Source organism: Nerophis lumbriciformis, linkage group LG20 (assembly GCF_033978685.3).
Source record: "Nerophis lumbriciformis linkage group LG20, RoL_Nlum_v2.1, whole genome shotgun sequence".
Taxonomy (NCBI): domain Eukaryota; kingdom Metazoa; phylum Chordata; class Actinopteri; order Syngnathiformes; family Syngnathidae; genus Nerophis; species Nerophis lumbriciformis.
The window spans coordinates 6,544,839-6,567,793 of record NC_084567.2 but is presented as its reverse complement, the minus strand read 5'-3'; the positions used below and the strand labels follow the sequence as shown (position 1 = coordinate 6,567,793).

At 42.0% G+C, this 22,955-nt stretch overlaps 1 protein-coding gene across 1 annotated transcript; it reads left to right on the top strand.

Annotated features, from left to right (window-relative positions):
- Positions 1-1,032: 1,032 nt before the first annotated feature.
- On the top strand, positions 1,033-22,715 carry LOC133619301 (uncharacterized). Its single transcript, XM_072915405.1, has 4 exons — positions 1,033-1,308; positions 4,491-4,859; positions 14,544-14,876; positions 21,655-22,715. Exons 1-4 carry the CDS (start codon positions 1,203-1,205, stop codon positions 22,611-22,613), a joined length of 1,767 nt encoding a protein of 588 aa, XP_072771506.1. The 5' UTR covers positions 1,033-1,202; the 3' UTR covers positions 22,614-22,715.
- Positions 22,716-22,955: the final 240 nt, after the last annotated feature.

Sequence of the window (22,955 nt, the reverse complement as noted above, 5' to 3'; positions counted from 1 at the left end):
GAAAGGACGTTCCCTTTAGATTTCCAATCCTTAATATTTTACATTTATCATAATTAAGCTTAAGGCCAGATTGCTGTGAAAATATGTCCAAAAGATTAAGAAGGTTCCGCAAACAATGAGGATTGGGGCTAATAAAGAAGCTTGCATCGTCTGCATACATTGTTATTTTACTTTCAATATTATTATTACTGAGCCCTTCAATATTTTTATTCAATCCAACTTTAATCGCCAATATTTCCATAGCAATAATAAATAAATATGGAGACAAAGGACACCCTTGTTTTTGTTGGGTTATGATGTTTGTAACGGGGAAAGACATTAATGTGTCTTGTTTTCATGTTTGCAATTAAAATAGTTGACATGATAGTTGTTAACTGGCGATTAGTGATGTTAAGTGCCTAAGATGGTAGTTATTGATTAGCAGTGCGATGAGGGCTTTCTGCTGGTGAGTGATTAGCACTACAGTTAGAGCCACCTATCGCTAGGTAGAAATGAGCAGTTTCACCAACATTTTTATGTGAAACCATATTACTAACTGTCTGGTGTTTTACAGGATTCATGGAAGTTTATTGTCATACCAGCACACGATACACATGAGATTGCACACAATTTAGTAGCACGTGAACAATAGGATTGGTCCTGGTGGAGATCTACACTCTTAGTGCTTTTCTTCTTTATTCAGAGTAATCATTTGACTTTCTAAAGTTTTTTAACTAAAACAACTAAGTGGGTTGAAAAATATTTCTGTGTTTCTTGTAGTATTTAAAATGTATGATTTTTTTCCTCGATGTTTGCCCTTTTTCTGGTTTGAACAACAGCCATGGAAAAAGTCTGTGCATGTGCTTGTGTATATATATTTTTTATTTTCAAAGTGTAGTTGTCCATTATTTGATGTTAGATATGTTTGCCAACTATTGTTTTAAAACAAGATTAAAATGCCTTTATTTTGAAAAACACATGCTATGGAGTCGGAAACGGAAGTAGCTGACTTCTAGCGCATGCGCAAATGTACTTGAAGCGAAGCAAAAAGACGAAGACCGCATGCTATGGTTGTTCGGAGAATTTTCGAATTCACGATCTTAAAGTCATATGATTAACAGCAAATATAGCAACAAATATCTCAATTGGTATTTTCCAAAGCCACGAAACGTGCATTGAGTTTGGAGCGATATCTGAAGTGAAGATTGAAGACGTGATAGAAGATGGACGACTACTGCTATGCTAAGATGGCGACGTCCGCTAAAAGAGAACATGAAAGAGAATCAACTTCCAGCAAATCACCAACGGAGATAAAGACGAAAGATGAAGGTGAGTGTGTTGAAGTTTTGTCATTTGAAAACGATTTGAATTTCAAGCCCTTAAAGTGTAAATGAGCCGACCTTGTTGAAGAATGTAAAGAAAGAGCCGCCATGATTGTTAGCTTGAAGAAGGCAGTGGAGTTCACATCAGAGGAGATGAAAGAATGCAAAAGTCAAATGAAGAAAGTGGAAGAGCAAAACAAGCGCTTCCTATTTTTTGCAAATGCCACAAATGAAATATTTAGCTCACGTTACTAAGCTAAGTTATTGATGGAGTCCATCAAGTTATTGGATGGATGTTAGAGTGGACATAACAGCCACTATCTCTAAGTCATCCTCCATCTTGTAAACACTGTAGCAGCTAGTGAAAGATTAAAATGATGTTGTTGCGCCAGGATTTGACTTTGAGCATTTCCTAGTTCTTAGGGCTGAGTTAGGGCTGGACAATTAATCAGATTTTAATCTCCATCCATCCATCTTCTTCCGCTTATCCGAGGTCGGGTCGCGGGGACAGCAGCCTAAGCAGGGAAGCCCAGACTTCCCTCTCCCCAGCCACTTCGTCCAACTCTTCCCGGGGGATCCCGAGGCGTTCCCAGGCCAGCTGGGAGACATAGTCTTCCCAACGTGTCCTGGGTCTTCCCAGTGGCCTCCTACCTGTCGGACATGCCTTAAACACCTCCCTCGGGAGGCGTTTGGGTGGCATCCTGACCAGATGCCTGAACCACCTCATGTGGCTCCTCTCAATGTGGAGGAGCAGCGGCTTTACTTTGAGCTCCTCCCGGATGACAGAGCTTCTCACCCTATCTCTAAGGGAGAGACCCGCCACCCGGCGGAGGAAACTCATTTGGGCCGCTTGTACCCGTGATCTTGTCCTTTCGGTCAGAACCCAAAGCTCATGACCATAGGTGAGGATGGGAACGCAGATCGACCGGAAAATTGAGAGCTTTGCCTTCCGGCTCAGCTCCTTCTTCACCACAACGGATCGATACAGCGTCCGCATTACTGAAGACGCCGCACCGATCCGCCTGTCGATCTCACGATCCACTCTTCCCTCACTCGTGAACAAGACTCCGAGGTACTTGAACTCCTTCACTTGGGGCAAGATCTCCTCCCCAACCCGGAGATGGCACTCCACCCTTTTCCGGGCGAGAACCATGGACTCGGACTTGGAGGTGCTGATTCTCATCTCAGTCGCTTCACACTCGGATGCGAACCGATCCAGTGAGAGCTGAAGATCCTGGCCAGATGAAGCCATCAGGACCACATCATCTGCAAAAAGCAGAGACCTAATCCTGCAGCCACCAAACCGGATCCCCTCAACGCCTTGACTGCGCCTAGAAATTCTGTCTATAAAAGTTATGAACAGAATGGGTGACAAAGGGCAGCCTTGACGGAGTCCAACCCTCACTGGAAACGTGTCCGACTTACTGCCGGCAATGCGGACCAAGCTCTGACACTGATCATACAGGGAGCGGACCGCCAGAATCAGACAGTCCGATACCCCATACTCTCTGAGCACTCCCCACAGGACTTCCCGAGGGACACGGTCGAATGCCTTCTCCAAGTCCATGAAGCACATGTAGACTGGTTGGGCAAACTCCCATGCACCATCAAGGACCCTGCCGAGAGTATAGAGCTGGTCCACAGTTCCACGACCAGGACGAAGACCTCACTGTTCCTCCTGAATCCGAGGTTCGACTATCCGGCGTAGCCTCCTCTCCAGTACACCTGAATAGACCTTACCGGGAAGGCTGAGGAGTGTGATCCCACGATCGTTGGAACACACCCTCCGGTTCGCTTTCTTAAAGAGAGGAACCACCAATCCAGAGGTACCGCCCCGATATCCACGCTATGCTGCAGAGTCTTGTCAACCAAGACAGCCCCACAGCATCCAGAGCCTTAAGGAACTCCGGGCAGATCTCATCCACAGCTGGGGCCTTGCCACCGAGGAGCTTTTTAACTACCTCAGCAACCTCAGCCCCAGAAATAGGAGAGCCCACCACAGATTCCCCTGGCACTGCTTCCTCATAGGAAGACGTGTTGGTGGGATTGAGGAGGTCTTCGACGTATTCCCTCCACCGATCTACAACATCCACAGTCGAGGTCAGCAGAACACCATCCTCATTTACCTCACAATTTACAGTTTTCCATATTAAATATAGTCTGCTATAATCAAGGATTAGATTTGAATAGAACATAAAGTTTTACTGACATTATATTAAATTATTCATGATTTATGGTTGCCACTCCTGGTCTGTGCTTTAAGAAAAATACAATTATTAATTAAGTACTAAAAACGAAACTATGGATAAATGCACACAGATAAGCCATGTAGCAGGTAAAACACATTTATTAAAGACAAAACACAAATTGTAGGAATTTGTTACAAAATGTAGTTATTTCACTTGCATTAGTTGACTGCTAATTGGGCAGTTTTAACTGCGCTAATATTTAGCATCAAGTTCTACGTATCTACATGTGCACAGCAGGGGAGCTGGTTAACTTATGAGAGTAGTATGTGTGTTTGTGAGAATGTCAACGTGTTGTCTGAGTGACGTCAGTGAGTGAGCGGGCGAGTAAAGAGAGAGCAGCAGGACAGGTGTAACAACTACATTATACCTGTCACTATTTAAACTCCTTGTGCAGATCTGAATGCTTATTATTTAAATGTTGACCTAAGTCTGAAGCAAAGGTGGTAATACTAATCACCACATTTGGCAAGGCGTGTTTTAAAGCAGCTGTTGTGAGAGTAGCGTATGTGTGTGTGTGCTCCTTTAAGAGTGGCAGTATGTGGGCTGAGTGACGTGAAAAAGTGAGTGGGCGAGTAAGGAGAGGTAGTGGTAGCATGTGCAGGAGTGTTATTAGCATGGTGGATGTCCGGTTGTGCCCTGTGGAAATAATAATTAAAGTGAGCAAGTTGTAACTAATCGACGGCCTCGTCCTTCCGACCAAAGAGCGGAGCTTTATGGACCCAGTGTTACCCCCGACAAAACATGGGCCCTGGAGGTAGTCACCGCCGCACAGCGGCATTCAGATGAAAGAACGGTATCGGTACTTTTCAAAGGTGGTATAGTACCGATTTCCATTGATTAGTACCACGATACTTTATTAGTAGCAGTATACTGTACAACCCTACTACACGAACATACAGTACATAGAAGAAAGTGTGTTTTTGTTGTTTGTGTCTTGCAGACGTCCAACAGCTGATCGGTAATCCAGAAGAAGTTTCCCCTCAGTTAGGGGGGAGCTCCACTTTGAAGCAGGAGACTCCACAACCACCCTGCATTAAAAAGGAAGAGGAGGAACTCTGCATCACTCAGGAGGGAGAGTGTCTTCTAGGACGAGGGGAAGCTGATTACACCAAGTTTCCACTGAGTATTCTCTCTGTAAAGACTGAAGATGATGAAGAGGAACCACAAATAGACAACCTCTTCGCTCCACTATCAGATAATGAGGCTGAAGACGAGGTTGAAGATTCTTTGAGCAGCGATAAAGACTGTGAAGGTGATATGAGGACTCACACTGACAACAAACACTCTGAATGCTCTACAAAGAAGAGAGGTAAAACATCTTTGAGCTGCTCGGTTTGTGCTAAAAGTTTTACTAAAAAGTGCCATTTGACTCGACACATGAGAACACACACAGGTGAAAAACCATTCAGTTGTTCAGTTTGTGGCAAAAGCTTTTCTCGAAATTGTGGTTTGACTGAACACATGAGAACACACACAGGTGAAAAACCGTTTAGTTGTTCAGTTTGTGGCAAAAGCTTATCTGTTGAGAGAAATTTGATTGAACACATGAGAACACACACAGGTGAAAAACCATATAAGTGTTCAGTTTGTGGCAAAAGCTTTTCTATTAAGAGCATATTGACTCGACACATGAGAACACACACTGGAGAAATAACATGTAATTGTTCAGTTTGTGGCGAAATATTTTCTCGAAATTTTCTCTTGACTCGACACATGAGAACACACACAGGTGAAAAAACCTTTAGTTGTTCAGTTTGTGGCAAAAGTATTTCTCAAAATAGCCATGTGACTCAACACATGAGAACACACACAGGTGAAAAACCATTTAGTTGTTCAGTGTGCTGTAAAAGGTTCCAACATAAAGCAGCCGCAGTAAAACACATGAGAACACACAAGGCAAAATAACCAATTAGCTGTTTAGTTTGTGGTATGTACGCTCAAAAACCTGCACTACGCCCTTTTTCACGGCAAAGTTGAGATATATCAAGTTGACATGAAAATGTGCAGTGTCTAACAGCAGCTTCATAACTGTCATACACACACTTCTACAGGCTGTGGATAACACACATAAGTGATGCTGGGTAACTGTTCCCATAAAAAAGTGACAACTTTTACTCCTCAGACTGATTGATGTGCAAATCAGAGACATATGAATAATTAACACCCAACACCCACAACCCAACCCCCACCTCCCTCGACATTCGGGCGTAACAGGTTCAATCCGGCCTGCGAGATGGGTTTGCGAAGTGCAAAATTCAGCTGCATTTTTTAATGAAAGAAACTGCTGTTCTAAATGTGTCCACTGGATGTCGCAATAGCAATTTTGTTAGGCAAGCAAATAGTTTATACCGGGGCGAGCAAGTATACCAAGCAAGAGGTACACAAAGCGGGGCTGTGACTCCTCCCCCTCCACCCAACGTAAAACAGGAGTAAAATAAGCAATCAGTAACCCCACTTAAAATGCAGCATGAGACACTGCACACTGATATAGTTCTGTGAAAATGATTGTCTTCTGTGCAAATGTAAAGAAAGTGAACAGTGTGTGATTTACTGCAATACTGTCAGTCTTTGAACTTTTTATTTGTGCTTTGTTGAACAGCTTTTATTTTTCTATCTATACACATTATGTCTAGAAGACAGGAAGTAACTCAACACTCTTGAATAGTTTCTACCTCAGTTTGTATGGTTTGTTGAGTTAGCACAGGATTAATATGTGGAAATGACAAATGAGGTAATTGATACATAGAATAGTTTTTATTCATGCTTTATTTAATTTTTTGTTCAATCCTAGATGGGTTATGACTTAGATTTAATCTCAGTGTTTTTTTAAAATCAAACTTTAAGTTCCTTGTGTTCTTTCAGGTGTTTTTGAAAATGTCCCATTTTCCCCCTCTAAATTTTCAACTAACTTGAAGTGTTTTGTCAAGAGGATTATTTGTGATATGTACATTTTCAGAATGTGCTTGTTCTATTTTGGGCCAAAGTAAAATAAAGAAAACAATCTGAAGTTGTCGGAGTCGTAGTTTTAAGTCATCATCCCATGATTTTACCAGTCTGGCCCACGTGGAAATAGATTTTCCTCCATGCGGCCCCTGAGCTAAAATGAGTTTGACACCCCTGCTGTAATGTGACTCATGTGAGCAGGTTACTGTATAAACACATTTTGTTATAAGTTATAAAAATGTGTTCAGTTCTCAGAGACACATCAATGTCAGTGTAGCTGCTGACAGAAGCAACATGTATATTTGATATATAATGTCATAGTTGGTGAGAATAAATAAATACAATGCATAAAGATAAGTTCATATTTTATACATAATGTGATTAAAAAGGTATTTCCTTGGGTTAATTCATGCAAGTTTATCTTAACTTTATTTTTGTTACAAACCCATGTCAATTGAGTGGGGAATATAATTTGGTCACGTTGTTGGGGGGACAATTAATATGTGAGGGAATTAAGGAAGCAGCATGAGACGACAAGTGTTTGATGTGGAAGACGTTAATGGAGTCTCGGATTGAAAATAAACTTTATTCCCTTGGAGTTTATGAGGCCAACGAGGTATGATTACTTCTGATATGTTTGTGAAATCTATGTGTTTTCTTTTTTGGATGTCAGACTAATTGTAAGTTCTGTTTGCTTATTTTATTACTTCTGACGGCATTATATTTGGCATCGTTGGTAACGTGAAGAAGACGTGGCTGAAATAAATGTCTGTGAGAAAAACGAACGACTTGAGCCTTGATTAAGACCTCGGAGGGAGTAAAACTGATAATGGGCCACTATTTACCATACTTGCCAACCTTGAGACCTCCGATTTCGGGAGGTGGGGGGAGGGGGTGGGCGTGGTCGGGGTGGGAGGGGGCGTGGTTGGGGGAGTGGCTAAAAGGGGAGGAGTATATTTACAGCTAGAATTCACCAAGTCAAGTATTTCATATATATATATATATATATATATATAGCAAATACCTGACGTTCAGTGAATTCTAGCTATATATATATATATATATATATATGTATATATATATATATATTTTATTATATGTATATATATATATTTTATTATATGTATATATATATATATATTTTTTATTTTTATTATATATATATATATATATAAAATAAATACTTGAATTTCAGTGTTCATTTATTTACACATATACACACACATACCACTCATCTACTCATTGTTGAGTTAAGGGTTGAATTCATACTTGCCAACCTTGAGACCTCCGATTTCAGGAGGTGGGCGTGGGAGGGGTGGGAGGGGGTTTGTGGTTGGGGGCGTGGCTAAAAGGGGAGGAGTATATTTACAGCTAGAATTCACCAAGTCAAGTATTTCATATATATATATATATATATATATATATATATATAACAAATACTTGACGTTCAGTGAATTCTAGCTATATATATATATATATATATATATATATGTATATATATATATTTTATTATATGTATATATATATATATATATATATATATATAAAATAAATACTTGGATTTCAGTGTTCATTTATTTACACATATACACACACATACCACTCATCTACTCATTGTTGAGTTAAGGGTTGAATTGTCCATCCTTGTTCTATTCTGTCACTATTTTTCTAACCATGCTGAACACCCTCTCTGATGATGCATTGCTGTGTGGCACGCACAAAAGTGCTTTCATCAAATGCACTAGATGGCAGTATTGTCCTGTTTAAGAGTGTCACAACATTGCTGTTTACGGCAGACGAACTGCTTTACTGCATATAAAAACGTGACTGCTGTTGTTGTGTGTTGTTGCCGTGCTCGGAGGAGGTTAATGAAACTGCCTAACAATAAACCCACATAAGAAACCAAGAACTCGCCCTCCATCATTCTACAGTTATAACGTGATTGGGCAGGTATGCTGGTTATATTGTGGGTTAGCGTCTGAATTTCGGGAGATTTTCGGGAGAAAATTTGTCCCAGGAGGTTTTCGGGAGAGACGCTGAATTACGGGAGTCTCCCGGAAAATCCGGGAGGGTTGGCGAGTATGCTATTTACAGGTCAGTGATTTGATGAGTTTTCAGAAAAAAGTATGGGTTTCAACTAAGGCTGTCAATGTTAACGCGTTAACACATGTGATTATTAAAAATAATATATCGTGTTGCACAGGCAGCGATGACGTCACACACCAGTGGTAGAGGGATGTGCTCTGCGCCCACTTTCGCTTCAAAACAAACCTCGATGGAACTTCAGATAAAACTGAGGTTATTAGTCAGTAATGCAGCGACAAACTTTCTTATCATCGACACACATCAAGTTTAAAATAGAATCAAAGAATCAGGACGCACTTTGTCCTGTATGTTTATTAAGTAAGTGGCCAACAGAGCCCATTATTTTCTTTTCATGTTCGTGTAAAAGAAAAAGGTCAATGGTGACGTCACACGCCAGTTTTGACACAGCAGTTTGGCTCCAGTCGCCAACACGCACCGAGCGGGCATCTTGTCAGTGCAGCAGATAACTAAAGTCAGTGTACAAAAGTGAAAATAGAAGTGTTCTGCTGTCTATGCTTGCAATAAGAGCAATATTTATGTGAGCGTGTTTGTTTCCTCACTGAGTGCAGTTGGTCCGAGGTCGAGTACAAGTCATCCTTCAATGAGGATATTACTGATAAAAGTCAAGAGGAAAAAACGTAAAAAGGGTGAAATGATATAATGTTGAAAATGTATACTGGGGTAGTGTGAGTTTCACACTTTCACAAGACTTACTTTGCCAAACAACTTGCCGTTTGCTTAACCCACTAAAAGACAGAATACAACATTGTCGATTTTTGTTTAATTTCTATCTCCAAAGTGTTTTGATATCAAAAATGTTTTCGCGATAAGGAGCACTTCAATTATGAGACAGAAATGTAAGAAAAGATGAAAAGGGCCGCTAGTTATTTAAAAGGTATTTTATTTTTTAAAGTGCAGTTGTCGATCGGAAGTCGCACACTTCTAGCGCATGCGCAAACACATGGAACAGTGGTCAAGCGGAAAGTCCAAGATGGCGGACTAAGCGGCGTGGCTTTCCGGAGAAGTTTCACATTTACGATCTTATAGATTCAAAAATAGCATCAAATACCTCAACTATTCGCCTTTTCTTAAGCCCAGGAAACGGACTTTGAGTGTGGAGCGATGGCGTGTTATGTGAAGTGAAGATTGAAGACGTGATAGAAGATGGACGACTACTGCTATGCTAAGATGGCGACGTCCGCTAAAAGAGAACATGAAAGAGAATCAACTTCCAGCAAATCAACAACGGAGATAAAGACGAAAGATGAAGGTGAGTGTGTTGCGTTCCCTCATTTGAAAGCTGTTTGAATTCCAAGCCCTAAAAATAGAAATTAGCCGACTTTGTTGAACAATGTAAACAATCAATCAATCAATGTTTATTTATATAGCCCTAAATCACAAGTGTCTCAAAGGGCTGCACAAGCCACAACGACATCCTCGGTACAGAGCCCACATAAGGGCAAGGAAAAACTCACCCCAGTGAGACGTCGATGTGAATGACTATGAGAAACCTTGGAGAGGACCGCATATGTGGGTAACCCCCCCCCCCTCTAGGGGAGACCGAATGCAATGGATGTCAAGTGGGTCTGACATAATATTGTGAGAGTACAGTCCATAGTGGATCCAACATAATAGTAAGAGTACAGTCCATAGTGGGGTCAGCAGGAAACCATCCCGAGCGGGGTCAGCAGCGCAGAGATGTCCCCAACCGTTACACAGGCAAGCGGTCCCGACTCTGGATAGCCAGCACTTCATCCATGGCCACCGGACCTGTGTATCTCCCCCTCCACAGGGATAGGGGGAGCAGAGGAGAAAAGAAAAGAAACGGCAGATCAACTGGTCTTAAAAGGGGGTCTATTTAAAGGCTAGAGTATACAAATGAGTTTTAAGATGGGACTCAAATGCTTCTACTGAGGTAGCATCTGGAGCCCGAATAGAAAACGCTCTATAGCCCGCAGACTTTTTTTGGGCTCTGGGAATCACTAATAAGCCGGAGTTCTTTGAACGCAGATTTCTTGCCGGGACATATGGTACAATACAATCGACAAGATAGGATGGAGCTAGACCGTGTAATTTTTTTATACGTAAGTAGTAAAACCTTAAAGTCGCATCTTAAGTGCACAGGAAGAAACAAAGAACCTGTTAGCATTTTTACCTCGATCCAAAATGGCGGAAATGTCTTTTGATTGATTGATTGAAACTTTTATTAGTAGATTGCACAGTGAAGTACATATTCTGTACAATTGACCACGAAATGGTAACACCCGAATACGTTTTTCAACTTGTTTAAGTCGAGGTCCACTTAAATTGATTCATGATACAGATATATACTATCATCATAATACAGTCATCACACAAGTTAATCATCAGAGTATATACATTGAATTATTTACATTATTTACAATCCGGGGTGTGGGATGTGGAGGAGGGGCGGGGTTAGGTTTGGTTGATATCAACACTTTAGTCATCAACAATTGCACCATCAGAGAAATGGACATTGAAACGTTGTAGGACTGACTTGGTAGGATATGTACAGCAAGTAGTGGACATAGAGAGATCAGAAAGCATAAGATAAAGTTTCTACATTCGATTATTTACATTTGATTATTTACAATCCAGGGAGGGTGTTAGTTTAGGGTTGATGTTGCCTGGAGGTGTACTTTTAGTGCGGTTTTGAAGGAGGATAGAGATGCCCTTTCTTTTACACCTGTTGGGAGTGCATTCCATATTGATGTGGCATAGAAAGAGAATGAGTTAAGACCTTTGTTAGATCGGAATCTGGGTTTAACGTGGTTAGTGAAACTCCCCCTGGTGTTGTGTTTATGGCGGTCATTAACGTTAAGGAAGTAGTTTGACATGTACTTCGGTATCAGGGAGGTGTAGCGGATGTTATAGACTAGGCTCAGTGCAAGTTGTTTGACTCTGTCTTCCACCCTGAGCCAGCCCACTTTGGAGAAGTGGGTAGGAGTGAGGTGGGATCTGGGGTGGAGGTCTAGAAGTAATCTGACTAGCTTGTTCTGGGATGTTTGGAGTCTAGATTTGAGGGTTTTGGAGGTACTAGGGTACCAGGAGGTGCATGTGTAATCGAAAAAGGGTTGAATGAGAGTTCCCGCTAGAATCCTCATGGTGCTTTTGTTGACCCGAGAGGAGATTCTGTAGAGAAATCTCGTTTGTTAGTTGACCTTTTTGATTACCTTGGTTGCCATTTTATCACAGGAAAGATTAGCCTCTAGAATGGAACCTAGGTAGGTGACCTCATCTTTCCTGGTGATAACAATGTCACCCACTTTTATAGTGAAGTCACTGACTTTCTTAAGGTTGATGTGGGACCCAAATAGGATGCATTACGTTTTACCCAAGTGTTGTTGTTCTGTTAGAAGTGACCGCAGTAGTAAACTGTAGGCAAGCAACGATACTTGGTATAATCCTGTGTGAATCCGCCTTTATTGACCGTGATCCTGTGTTTTAATATTTTTCAATCAGCCTTTTTGTTTGTGTCTGCATAGTTTCTCATCCTCTGATACAACATGTACTAAAAAAACTCAGCAGACACTTTTTGTTGAAATCATTTTTGAGTTTGTGGATAAAGACATTTTGTCCCTGAAATAATCATTAAACTTGTTTAATGATTTGATTGCGTTTTTTTTTTTTATTATGTTTTCTGTATTGTGTAGTTATAATTATATGCTTTTACTTGTAATTGTATTGAATTGTGGACCCCAGGAAGACTAGTGGGTTGTTGTGGCAACTAGCTAATGGGGATCCTTAAAGGGGAACATTATCACCAGACCTATGTAAGCGTCAATATATACCTTGATGTTGCAGAAAAAAGACCATATATTTTTTAACCGATTTCCGAACTCTAAATGGGTGAATTTTGGCGAATTAAACGCCTTTCTATTATTCGCTCTCGGAGCGATGACGTCACATCGGGAAGCAATCCGCCATTTTCTCAAACACATTACAAACACCGAGTCAAATCAGCTCTGTTATTGTCCGTTTTTTCAACTGTTTTCCGTACCTTGGAGACATCATGCCTCGTCGGTGTGTTGTCGGAGGGTGTAACAACACGAACAGGGACGGATTCAAGTTGCACCAGTAGCCCAAAGATGCGAAAGTGGCAAGAAATTGGACGTTTGTTCCGCACACTTTACCGACGAAAGCTATGCTACGACAGAGATGGCAAGAATGTGTGGATATTCTGCGACACTCAAATCAGATGCATTTCCAACGATAAAGTCAAAGAAATCTGCCGCCAGACCCCCATTGAATCTGCCGGAGTGTGTGAGCAATTCAGGGACAAAGGACCTCGGTAGCACGGCAAGCAATGGCGGCAGTTTGTTCCCGCAGACGAGCGAGCTAAACCCCCTGGAAGTCTTGGCTCACACCGTCCCTTATGCCACTGAAGATCAGCTTTCAGGAAAAGAGAGCGAATGAGTGTATGTCTACAGAATATATTAATTGATGAAAATTGGGCTGTCTGCACTCTCAAAGTGCATGTTGTTGCCAAATGTATTTCATATGCTGTAAACCTAGTTCATAGTTGTTAGTTTCCTTTAATGCCAAACAAACACATACCAATCGTTGGTTAGAAGGCGATCGCCGAATTCGTCCTCGCTTTCTCCCGTGTCGCTGGCTGTCGTGTCGTTTTCGTCGGTTTCGCTTGCATACGGTTCAAACCGATATGGCTCAATAGCTTCAGTTTCTTCTTCAATTTCGTTTTCGCTACCTGCCTCCACACTACAACCATCCGTTTCAATACATGCGTAATCTGTTGAATCGCTTAAGCCGCTGAAATCCGAGTCTGAATCCGAGCTAATGTCGCTATAGCTTGCTGTTCTATGCGCCATGTTTGTTTGTGTTGGCATCACTATGTGACGTCACAGGAAAATGGACGGGTGTATATAACGATGGTTAAAATCAGGCACTTTGAAGCTTTTTTTAGGGATATTGCGTGATGGGTAAAATTTTGAAAAAAACTTCGAAAAATAAAATAAGATTTTTAATGGTTTTAACCCTTCTGAAATTGTTATAATGTTCCCCTTTAATAAAAATAAAAATCAAATCAAATGTGTTGGTACACATTACTTTACAGTACCTCAAATTCAAACTGCAAGTTAATGTACTTTTATTAAATGTAAAACCGTTACCGTTACACCTCTATTAAACACAATTATAGATATGAACAAAATCAAACATGGCGGAAATGTCTGTTACAAGATACTGTGCTAGTAAATAGTAGGGATGCAACTGTACTCGCTATTATCCTGTACCGGAAAATCTGCCTTAATTTAAATAAAAAGTTATATTAATCGAGATTGGATGGTATATAGTTTATATTTTTTGTTTAGCACTTAGCAATAGTGCTAATTAATTGATCTGCTTATCAGTCAGCTTCTAAAACTTGTAGCTCATCCTCTTTATTTTCAGGCTCAAAAATATAAGGTTTTGATCATAATTTCTCCCAAACTATTCTTTGATGACACTCATGAAGTCTGCCTTTATTAGTAATAGTTGGTGATGTTGTTGAAGGAAATAGCGAACGTTGTGATGCGCCTGTGAAAATAATGTGCCGCCGTTTGCTTAAAATTATAAAAAAAATATGAAAATACGTAAATAGTACATGTTATTATGAATGTGCCTGTTATTACATTACATATATACTTACAGCGTGTATATAAAAAGTTGCTGGATATTTTTTTTTGAGTTTTTTTATAGAAGAAATAGAGTGCATCCCCATTACCTGCATTGTAAGCTGACTTTTGCTAGTGTTTATTTACGAGTTAGAATCAGTGATGGGCAGTAGTGCACAACAAGTAGCGACGCTATGTAGCTTAACTACAGTTCCCAGTAGCGTGGCGTTAGCCGAGATCCTTTTTTGAACCCGTAATGATACCGAACAACCCTACTACACACACATACAGTACATAGAAGAAAGTGTGTTTTTGTTGTTTGTGTCTTGCAGACGTCCAGCAGCTGATCGGTAATCCAGAAGAAGTTTCCCCTCAGTTAGGGGGGAGCTCCACTTTGAAGCAGGAGACTCCACAACCACCCTGCATTAAAAAGGAAGAGGAGGAACTCTGCATCACTCAGGAGGGAGAGTGTCTTCTAGGACGAGAGGAAGCTGATTACACCAAGTTTCCACTGAATATTCTCTCTGTGAAGACTGAAGATGATGAAGAGAAACCACAAGACGAAGACGAGGTTGAAGAACTTTTTAGCAGCGATAAAGACTGTGAAGGTGATATGAGGACTCACACTGACAACAAACACTCTGAATTCTCTACAAAGAAGAGAGGTAAAATTGTTGGAGCTGCTCAGTTTGTGGCAAAAGCTTTTCTCAAAATAGCTCTCTGACTTGACACATGAGAACACACACAGATGAAAAACCATATAAGTGTTCAATCAATCAAAGTTTATTTATATATTCCTTAATCACAAATTTCTCAAAGGGCTGCACAAGCCACAACGACATCCTAGACTCAGATCCCACATCAGGGCAAGAAAAAAGTCAACTCAATGGGAACAACAAGAAACTTTTGCGACCGGTGCAATGGACATAAAGTGGATCTAGTTAATAGTGGGAGAGTCCAGTCCATAGTGGATCTAGTTAACAGTGTGAGAGTCCAGTCCATAGTGGATCTAGTTAGTAGTGTGAGAGTCCAGTCCATAGTGGATCTAGTTGATAGTGTGAGAGTCTAGTCCATAGTGGATCTAGTTAATAGTGTGAGAGTCCAGTCCATAGTGGATCTAGTTAATAGTGTGAGAGTCCAGTCCATAGTGGATCTAGTTAATAGTGTGAGAGTCCAGTCCATAGTGGATCTAGTTAATAGTGTGAGAGTCCAGTCCATAGTGGGTCTAGTTAATAGTGTGAGAGTCCAGTCTATAGTGGGTCTAATTAATAGTGTGAGAGTCCAGTCCATAGTGGATCTAGTTAATAGTGTGAGAGTCCAGTCCATAGTGGATCTAGTTAATATTGTGAGAGTCCAGTCCATAGTGGGTCTAGTTAATAGTGTGAGAGTCCAGTCCATAGTGGATCTAGTTAATAGTGTGAGAGTCCAGTCCATAGTGGATCTAGTTAATGGTGTGAGAGTCCAGTCCATAGTGGATCTAGTTAATGGTGTGAGAGTCCAGTCCATAGTGGGTCTAGTTAATAGTGTGAGAGTCCAGTCCATAGTGGATCTAGTTAATAATGTGAGAGTCCAGTCCAAAGTGGATCTAGTTAATAGTGTGAGAGTCCAGTCCATAGTGGATCTAGTTAATAGTGTGAGAGTCCAGTCCATAGTTGGGCCAGCAGGAGATCATCTTGAATGGAGACAAGTCAGCAGCGCAGAGACGTCCCCAACTGATGCACAGATGAGTGGTCCACCCCGGGTCCTTGGAACAGCTTGTGCTGGGGTCACTTAATAACCTCTCCACGCAGAAGTGGGGGGCAGAGCAGAAAAGAGAGGGCAGATCAACTGGTCTAAAAGGGGGGTCTATTTAAAAGCGAGCGTTTACAAATGAGTTTTAAGATGGGACTTAAATGCTTCTACTGAGGTAGCATCTCTCACTGTTACCGGGAGGGCATTCCATAGTACTGGAGCACGAATAGAAAACGCACTATAGCCCGCAGACTGTTTTTGGGCTCTGGGAATCACTAATAAGCCGGAGTTCTTACAACGCAGATTTCTTGCCGGGACATATGGTACAATACAATCAGCAAGATAGGACGGAGCTAGACCGTGTAGTATTTTATACGTAAGTAGTAAAACCTTAAAGTCACATCTTAAGTGCACAGGAAGCCAGTGCAGGTGAGCCAGTATACATATATATATATATATATATATATATATATATATATATATATATGTATATATGTATATAAATGTATATACAGTATAGGCGTAATATGATCAAACTTTCTTGTTCTTGTCAAAAGTCTAGCAGCCGCATTTTGTACCAACTGTAATCTTTCAATGTTAGACATAGGGAGACCTGAAAATAACACATTGTAGTAATGGAGACGAGACGTAATGAACGCATGAATAATGATCTCAGCGTCGCTTGTGGACAAAATGGAACACATTTAGCGATATTACGGAGATGAAAGAAGGCCGTTTTAGTAACACTCTTAATGTGTGACTCAAACGAGAGAGTTGGGTCGAAGATAATACACAAGATTCTTTACCGAGTCGCTTTGTGTAATTGTTTGGTTGTCAAATGTTAAGGTGGTATTATTAAATAGATGTTGGTGTCTAGTAGGACCAATAATCAGCATTTTCGTTTTCTTGGCGTTGAGTTGCAAGAAGTTAGTGGACATCCATTGTTTAATTTCATTAAGACACGCCTCCAGCTGACTACAATCTGGCGTGTTGGTCAGCTTTCGGGGCATGTAGAGTTGGCTGTCATCAGCATAACAGTGGACGCTAACACCGTATTTGCGTATGATGTCACCTAGTGGCAGCATGTACATACTGAAGAGTGCAGGGGCGTTCTTAAGAAGGGGTTGGACCACTGATTCTTTTAGGCATGATGGGACTATACCTGTGGTCGGGGAGCAGTTGATGATGGACAGCATGCATCAAAAACCTCCTTAAGGAGGAGGGCAGGGACGGAATCCTGAGTGGATGTAGCTGGTCTCAAGGCGACGGCCATCTTAGAGAGGGATGAAAGGGAGATGGAGCTGAACATGGAGAAAGTGGATGAGCATCTCAGAGTAACAGCTAAGTCCCAGGTGCAAGGTGGGATGTTACTTCTGATGGTGTTTACTTTATCTGAGAAAAACAACAGAAACTCATCACACTTTGTAGGGGATGCATCCTGGATAACAGTGGTGGGAGGGCAAACAACAGAATTGATGATTCTGAATAGAATTCTGGAGTTTGGAGCATTGGCAATGAGACTGGCAAAGAACTTGTCTCTCTCAGCTTTAACCACCCTGTGGTAGCTCTTCTGTCTGTCCCTCAGTATCTCAAGAGAGACCTGCAGGACATCTTTCTTCCACCTCTGCTCCGCCTGTTTCCATGCTTTCCTCTCTGCTCTGGTGGTCTCGTTGAGCCAAGCCGTAGTCTTGGGTTTGGGCTTTTTCAACTTGAGAGGGGCAATAGTGTCTATGCTTGTTTTGTGTAGTGCGCCTTAAATAATTCGAATAATATATTGATATGATGGGGATTTTCAGATTGTGTGCTTGATGCTGCGATGGATTGAACGCGTCATTATTTGCCACCTCAGTAGAATGCATGTTCACATCTGGTACAGTCACTACAGAAAAAACATTGTGAGTTGTGTATAAATCTACGAGAAATGCTATGTGTGCAGGAATTTTCCAGCCTACCACTGGTTAGTTCTAGCTTAACTGACCCCTTACTCGGTCTAACAGACACTGTAATTGCCTGTGTCCGAGCTTGCTCTAGTGTAGTTAGTCAAGTGTGACTTAACCAGTAATCTATGTTACTAGATAGAGTGATGGCGCATTCCCGGTTATGGTGAACACCATCCCTCATCAGCACAGAGGCCAGAGACAAGTACTCGATGCCTGGACATCTTTCTAGCGAGATTACAAGTCCTAGCTATGTTCCTCTTTGTAATCTCTGACTGGCTCATCCTAGTGTCATTGGAGCCAACGTGTGCAACTATGTTTGCGTAGCTATAGTGGTGCAATTGGCCTGTCGTACAAGTTTACTAGGCCTGCTGCGAGTTAGCTCCCTAAGATTAGCTTCAATGTCAGGTGCTCTGACCCTGGGAATACACTTAATTATGGCTGGTTTGCTAAGCTGTTTGTTTTGGGTGATGGAGACCCCTATGACTAAGGGTGCCCGATAGCCTGGGGTGTAGGACTAGCTAAAGGGCTAACTCTTTTATGCGTCTCAACTGGTTCACCTTTGCTTGTAGGCCGCTTAGGGCTGCTACAAACTGGGCTTGTCAGCTCGCTACAGCTAATGCTAGTGTCCGCCGCGTCTAAAGTTACGTAATTACTCTGCTCTAGTTGGCGGACAAGGTCCTCTAGTAGGGCCAACCTATCCATGAGAACGGTGCACAAAGGGCAGGGAGCCATACTCACGTTGTTTCTTTCACCGAGTCGAGTTCTTGCTGTCTTCGGTGGTTGCAACGTGTGGCAGCAGGTTCCTACAGACCGTCGCCGCGCTCAAGCTTACAGCACCTGGTGTTCCCAGGCGGTCTCCCATCCAGGCCCGACCCTGCTTAACTTCCGAGATCGGACGAGATCGGGCGTGCTCAAGGTAGTAATGCTGTAAGTCATTAGTTGACTGCTAATTGGGCAGTTTTAACTGCGCTAATATTTGGCATCAAACTAAGGAGCTGTGTGCGCGTCTACGTATCTACATGTGCACAGTAAAGAGTAAAGAGAGAGCAGCAGGACAGGTGTAACAACTACCGTATTTTCCGCACCATAAGGCGCCCTGGGTTATAAGCCGCGCCTTCAATGAACGGCATATTTCAAAACTTTGTCCACCTATAAGCCGCCCCGTGTTGTAAGCCGCATCTAACTGCGCTAAAGGAATGTCAAAAAAACAGTCAGATAGGTCAGTCAAACTTTAATAATATATTAAAAACCAGCGTTCTAACAAATCTGTTCACTCCCAAAATGTACGCAAATGTGCAATCACAAACATACGTATATCAACATGGACAGAGCTGCGTGAAAAAAGCCACCCGGCCTCTTCGCGTAAACTTAAACTTACCTTAACCACTCGCTCATCTTTTCTTCATCCATCCCTTCGAGTTAGCTTTTATGATGACGCCGGCTGGAAAGGTCTCTTTTGGCAAGGTCTTCCTTTTGAATATCACCATGGGTGGAAGTTTCTGGCCATTAGCATGGCAAGCTAGAACCACAGTGAAGGATGACTTCTCATTCCCTGTGGTGCGAATATTCACCGTACGTGCTCCCGTTGTATCCACAGTGCGGTTCACAGGAATATCAGTTGCTGTGAAATAGTAATCCGTGTGCGGATGGAGAGATTGCGTCTTTTCATGAACCGGATCCCTGACGCTTAGTAGGAGCCATTTTGTGGTCTTTACAGATGTAAACACACAAAGGAAATGAAACGTACGGTGATATCCGCGCTCTTTTTCTTCTTCTACGCGGGCGGGTGGTTGCTTACAGTAGAAGAAGAAGCGCTTCCTGTTCTATGGGGGCGGGTGCTTACCTTGGCGGTTGCTTGCGTAGAAGAAGAAGCGCTTCCTGTTCTACCGGGAAAAAAGATGGCGGCTGTTTACCGAAGTTGCGAGACCGAAACTTTATGAAAATGAATCTTAATATTTATCCATATATAAAGCGCACCGGGTTATAAGGCGCACTGTCAGCTTTTGAGAAAATTTGTGGTTTTTAGGTGCGCCTTATAGTGCGGAAAATACGGTACATTATACCTGTCACTATTTAAACTCCTTGTGCAGATCTGAATGCTTATTATTTAAATGTTGACCCTAAGTCTGAAGCAAAGGTGGTAATACTAATCACCACATTTGGCAAGGCTTGTTTTTAAGCAGCTGTTGTGAGAGTAGCGTATGTGTGTGTGCACCTTTAAGAGTGGCAGTATGTGGGGTGAGTGACGTGAGTGGGCAAGTTAGGAAAGAGAGAGTGAGCATGATCAGGGGTGTGAATAGCATGGTGGATGTCCGGTTGTGCCCTGTGGAAATAATAAATAAAGTGAGCAAGTTGTAACTGATCGACGGCCTCGTCCTTCCGACCAAAGAGCGGAGCTTTATGGACCCAGTGTACCCCCGACAAAACATGGGCCCTGGAGGGAACGTCTCCCCTGCGCTCCTCGACCACGGTCTGGGAGCCGACAAGCAGGAAAGGTGTAAAGCAACCCTTGCAGAGCGGCGGCTCCCTGTTTAAAGTGTCACCGTTATTGTTAGACTTAGACTTAGACTTCCTTTTTATTGTCATTCAAATTTGAACTTTACAGTACAGATAAGAACAAAATTTTGTTGCATTAGCTCATGGTAATGCAAGATAAAAGACCAATAAGGTGCATTTATAAATAAATAGATTACTGTACAGATAAATATATTGCACTTTTGCATATGCATCCAGGTTTATGGATGTATGTTATATTGTCTTTTTATTCCAGCGAGTTAATCCATTTTTGGGGGGAATTGAGGGGATTATTATGCTGCGTTCAAGAGTTTTATGGCCTGAGGAAAGAAGCTGTTACAGAACCTGGAGGTTCTGCTACGGAGAAAGCAGTGAAAACAGTCCTTGGTGGGGGTGGGAGGAGTCTCTGCAGGTTTTCTGAGCCCTGGTCAGGCAGCGGCTTTTTGCCATCTCCTGGATAGGAGGAAGAGGAGTCCTGATGATCTTTTCCGCCGTCCTAACCACTCTCTGGAGAGACTTCCAGTCTGAGGCATTGCAGGCTCCAGTCCAGACAGAGATGCTGTTGGTCAGCAGGCTCTCTATAGCGCCTCTGTAGAATGTGCTGAGAATGGGGGGAGGGAGCTGTGCTCTTTTCATCCCACGCAAAAAGTGCATGCGCTGCTGAGCTCTTTTTACAAGAGCTCCGGTGTGTAGGGACCAGGTCATATTGTCAGTTATCTGCACCCCCAGGAACTTGGTGCTGCTTACTATCGCCACTGCTGTTCCGTTGATGAAGAGTGGAGCGTGGCTGGACTGGTGCTTCCTGAAGTCGAGGATGATCTCCTTGGTCTTGTCGACGTTCAGGACCAGGTTGTTGGTTCTGCACCAGTCAACCAAATGTTTCACCTCCTCCCTGTAGTCCATGTCGTTGTTGTCACGGATGAGGCAGTTAGTTCTTGTTAGTTTAGAAGCCCAAATACCTCCATATTGCACTTCACACACCCTCTTTATTAACCAGTAGAATTGTCCTTTGTTGCCTTTCTTCCTCTCCACCATGTTATTGCTTGTATGCACTTTGTGTGTGCGTTTTGACACACTCAACATCACCGCCACACATTCAGATGAAAGAACGGTACCGGTACTTTTCAAAGGTGGTATAATACCGATTTCAATTGATTAGTACCACAATACTTTATTAGTAGCGGTATACTGTACAACCCTACTACACACACATACAGTACATAGAAGAAAGTGTGTTTTTGTTGTTTGTGTCTTGCAGACGTCCAGCAGCTGATCGGTAATCCAGAAGAAGTTTCCCCTCAGTTAGGGGGGAGCTCCACTTTGAAGCAGGAGACTCCACAACCACCCTGCATTAAAAAGGAAAAGGAGGAACTCTGCATCACTCAGGAGGGAGAGTGTCTTCTAGGACGAGAGGAAGCTGATTACACCAAGTTTCCACTGAGTATTCTCTCTGTGAAGACTGAACATGATAAAGAGAAACCACAAGTAGACAACCTCTCAGCTCCACTATCAGATAGTGAGGCAGAAGACGAGGTTGAAGTAACTTTGAGCAGCGATACAGACTGTGAAAGTGATATGAGGACTCACACTGACAACAAACACTCTGAATGCTCTACAAAGAAGAGAGGTAAAACATGTTTAAGCTGCTCAGTTTGTGCTGAAAGTTTTACGAAAAAGAGCCATTTGACTCAACACATGAGAAAACACACAGGAGAAAAACCTTTTAATTGTTCAGTTTGTGGAAAAAGCTTTTCTCAAAATAGCAATTTGACTCCACATATGAGAACACACACAGGAGAAAAACCATTTAATTGTTCAGTTTGCGGCAAAAGGTTTTCTCTAAATTGCAGTTTAACTGAACACATGAGAACACACACAGGTGAAAAACCATTCAATTGTTCAGTTTGTGGCAAAAGTTTTTCTCAAAATTGCAGTTTGACTGAACACATGAGAACACACACAGGTGACAAACCATTTAATTGTTCAGTTTGTGGCAAAAGCTTTTCTCAAAATGTCAATTTGACTCAACACATGAGAACACACACAGGTGAAAAACCATTTAATTGTTCAATTTGTGGCGAAAGCTTTTCTCGAAATTACCGTTTGACTCAACACATGAGAACACACACAGGTGAAAAACCATTTAAATGTTCAGTTTGTGGCAAAAGCTTTTCTCAAAATTGCCATTTGACTCAACACATGAGAACACACAGGTGAAAAGACATGTAAATGTTCAGTTTGTGGCAAAATCTTTTATCAAAATACCTCTTTGACTCAACACATGAGAACACACACAGGTGAAAAACCATTTAACTGGTCAGTGTGCTGTTAAAGATTCCCACATAATGCAGCCGCAGTAAAACACATAAGAACACACAAGGCAAAATAACCAATTAGCTGTTTAGTTTGTGGTATGTTGCTCATATGTGGCGACATCCACCCTACCCAGGACCTCCTCACTGCTTCTTTCACAAATATCTGAGGTGGTCATACAAATTTGCATTATTTGGAGCATAATCTTATCTACTCATGACACCATGTCTTCTCTGTATCTGAAAT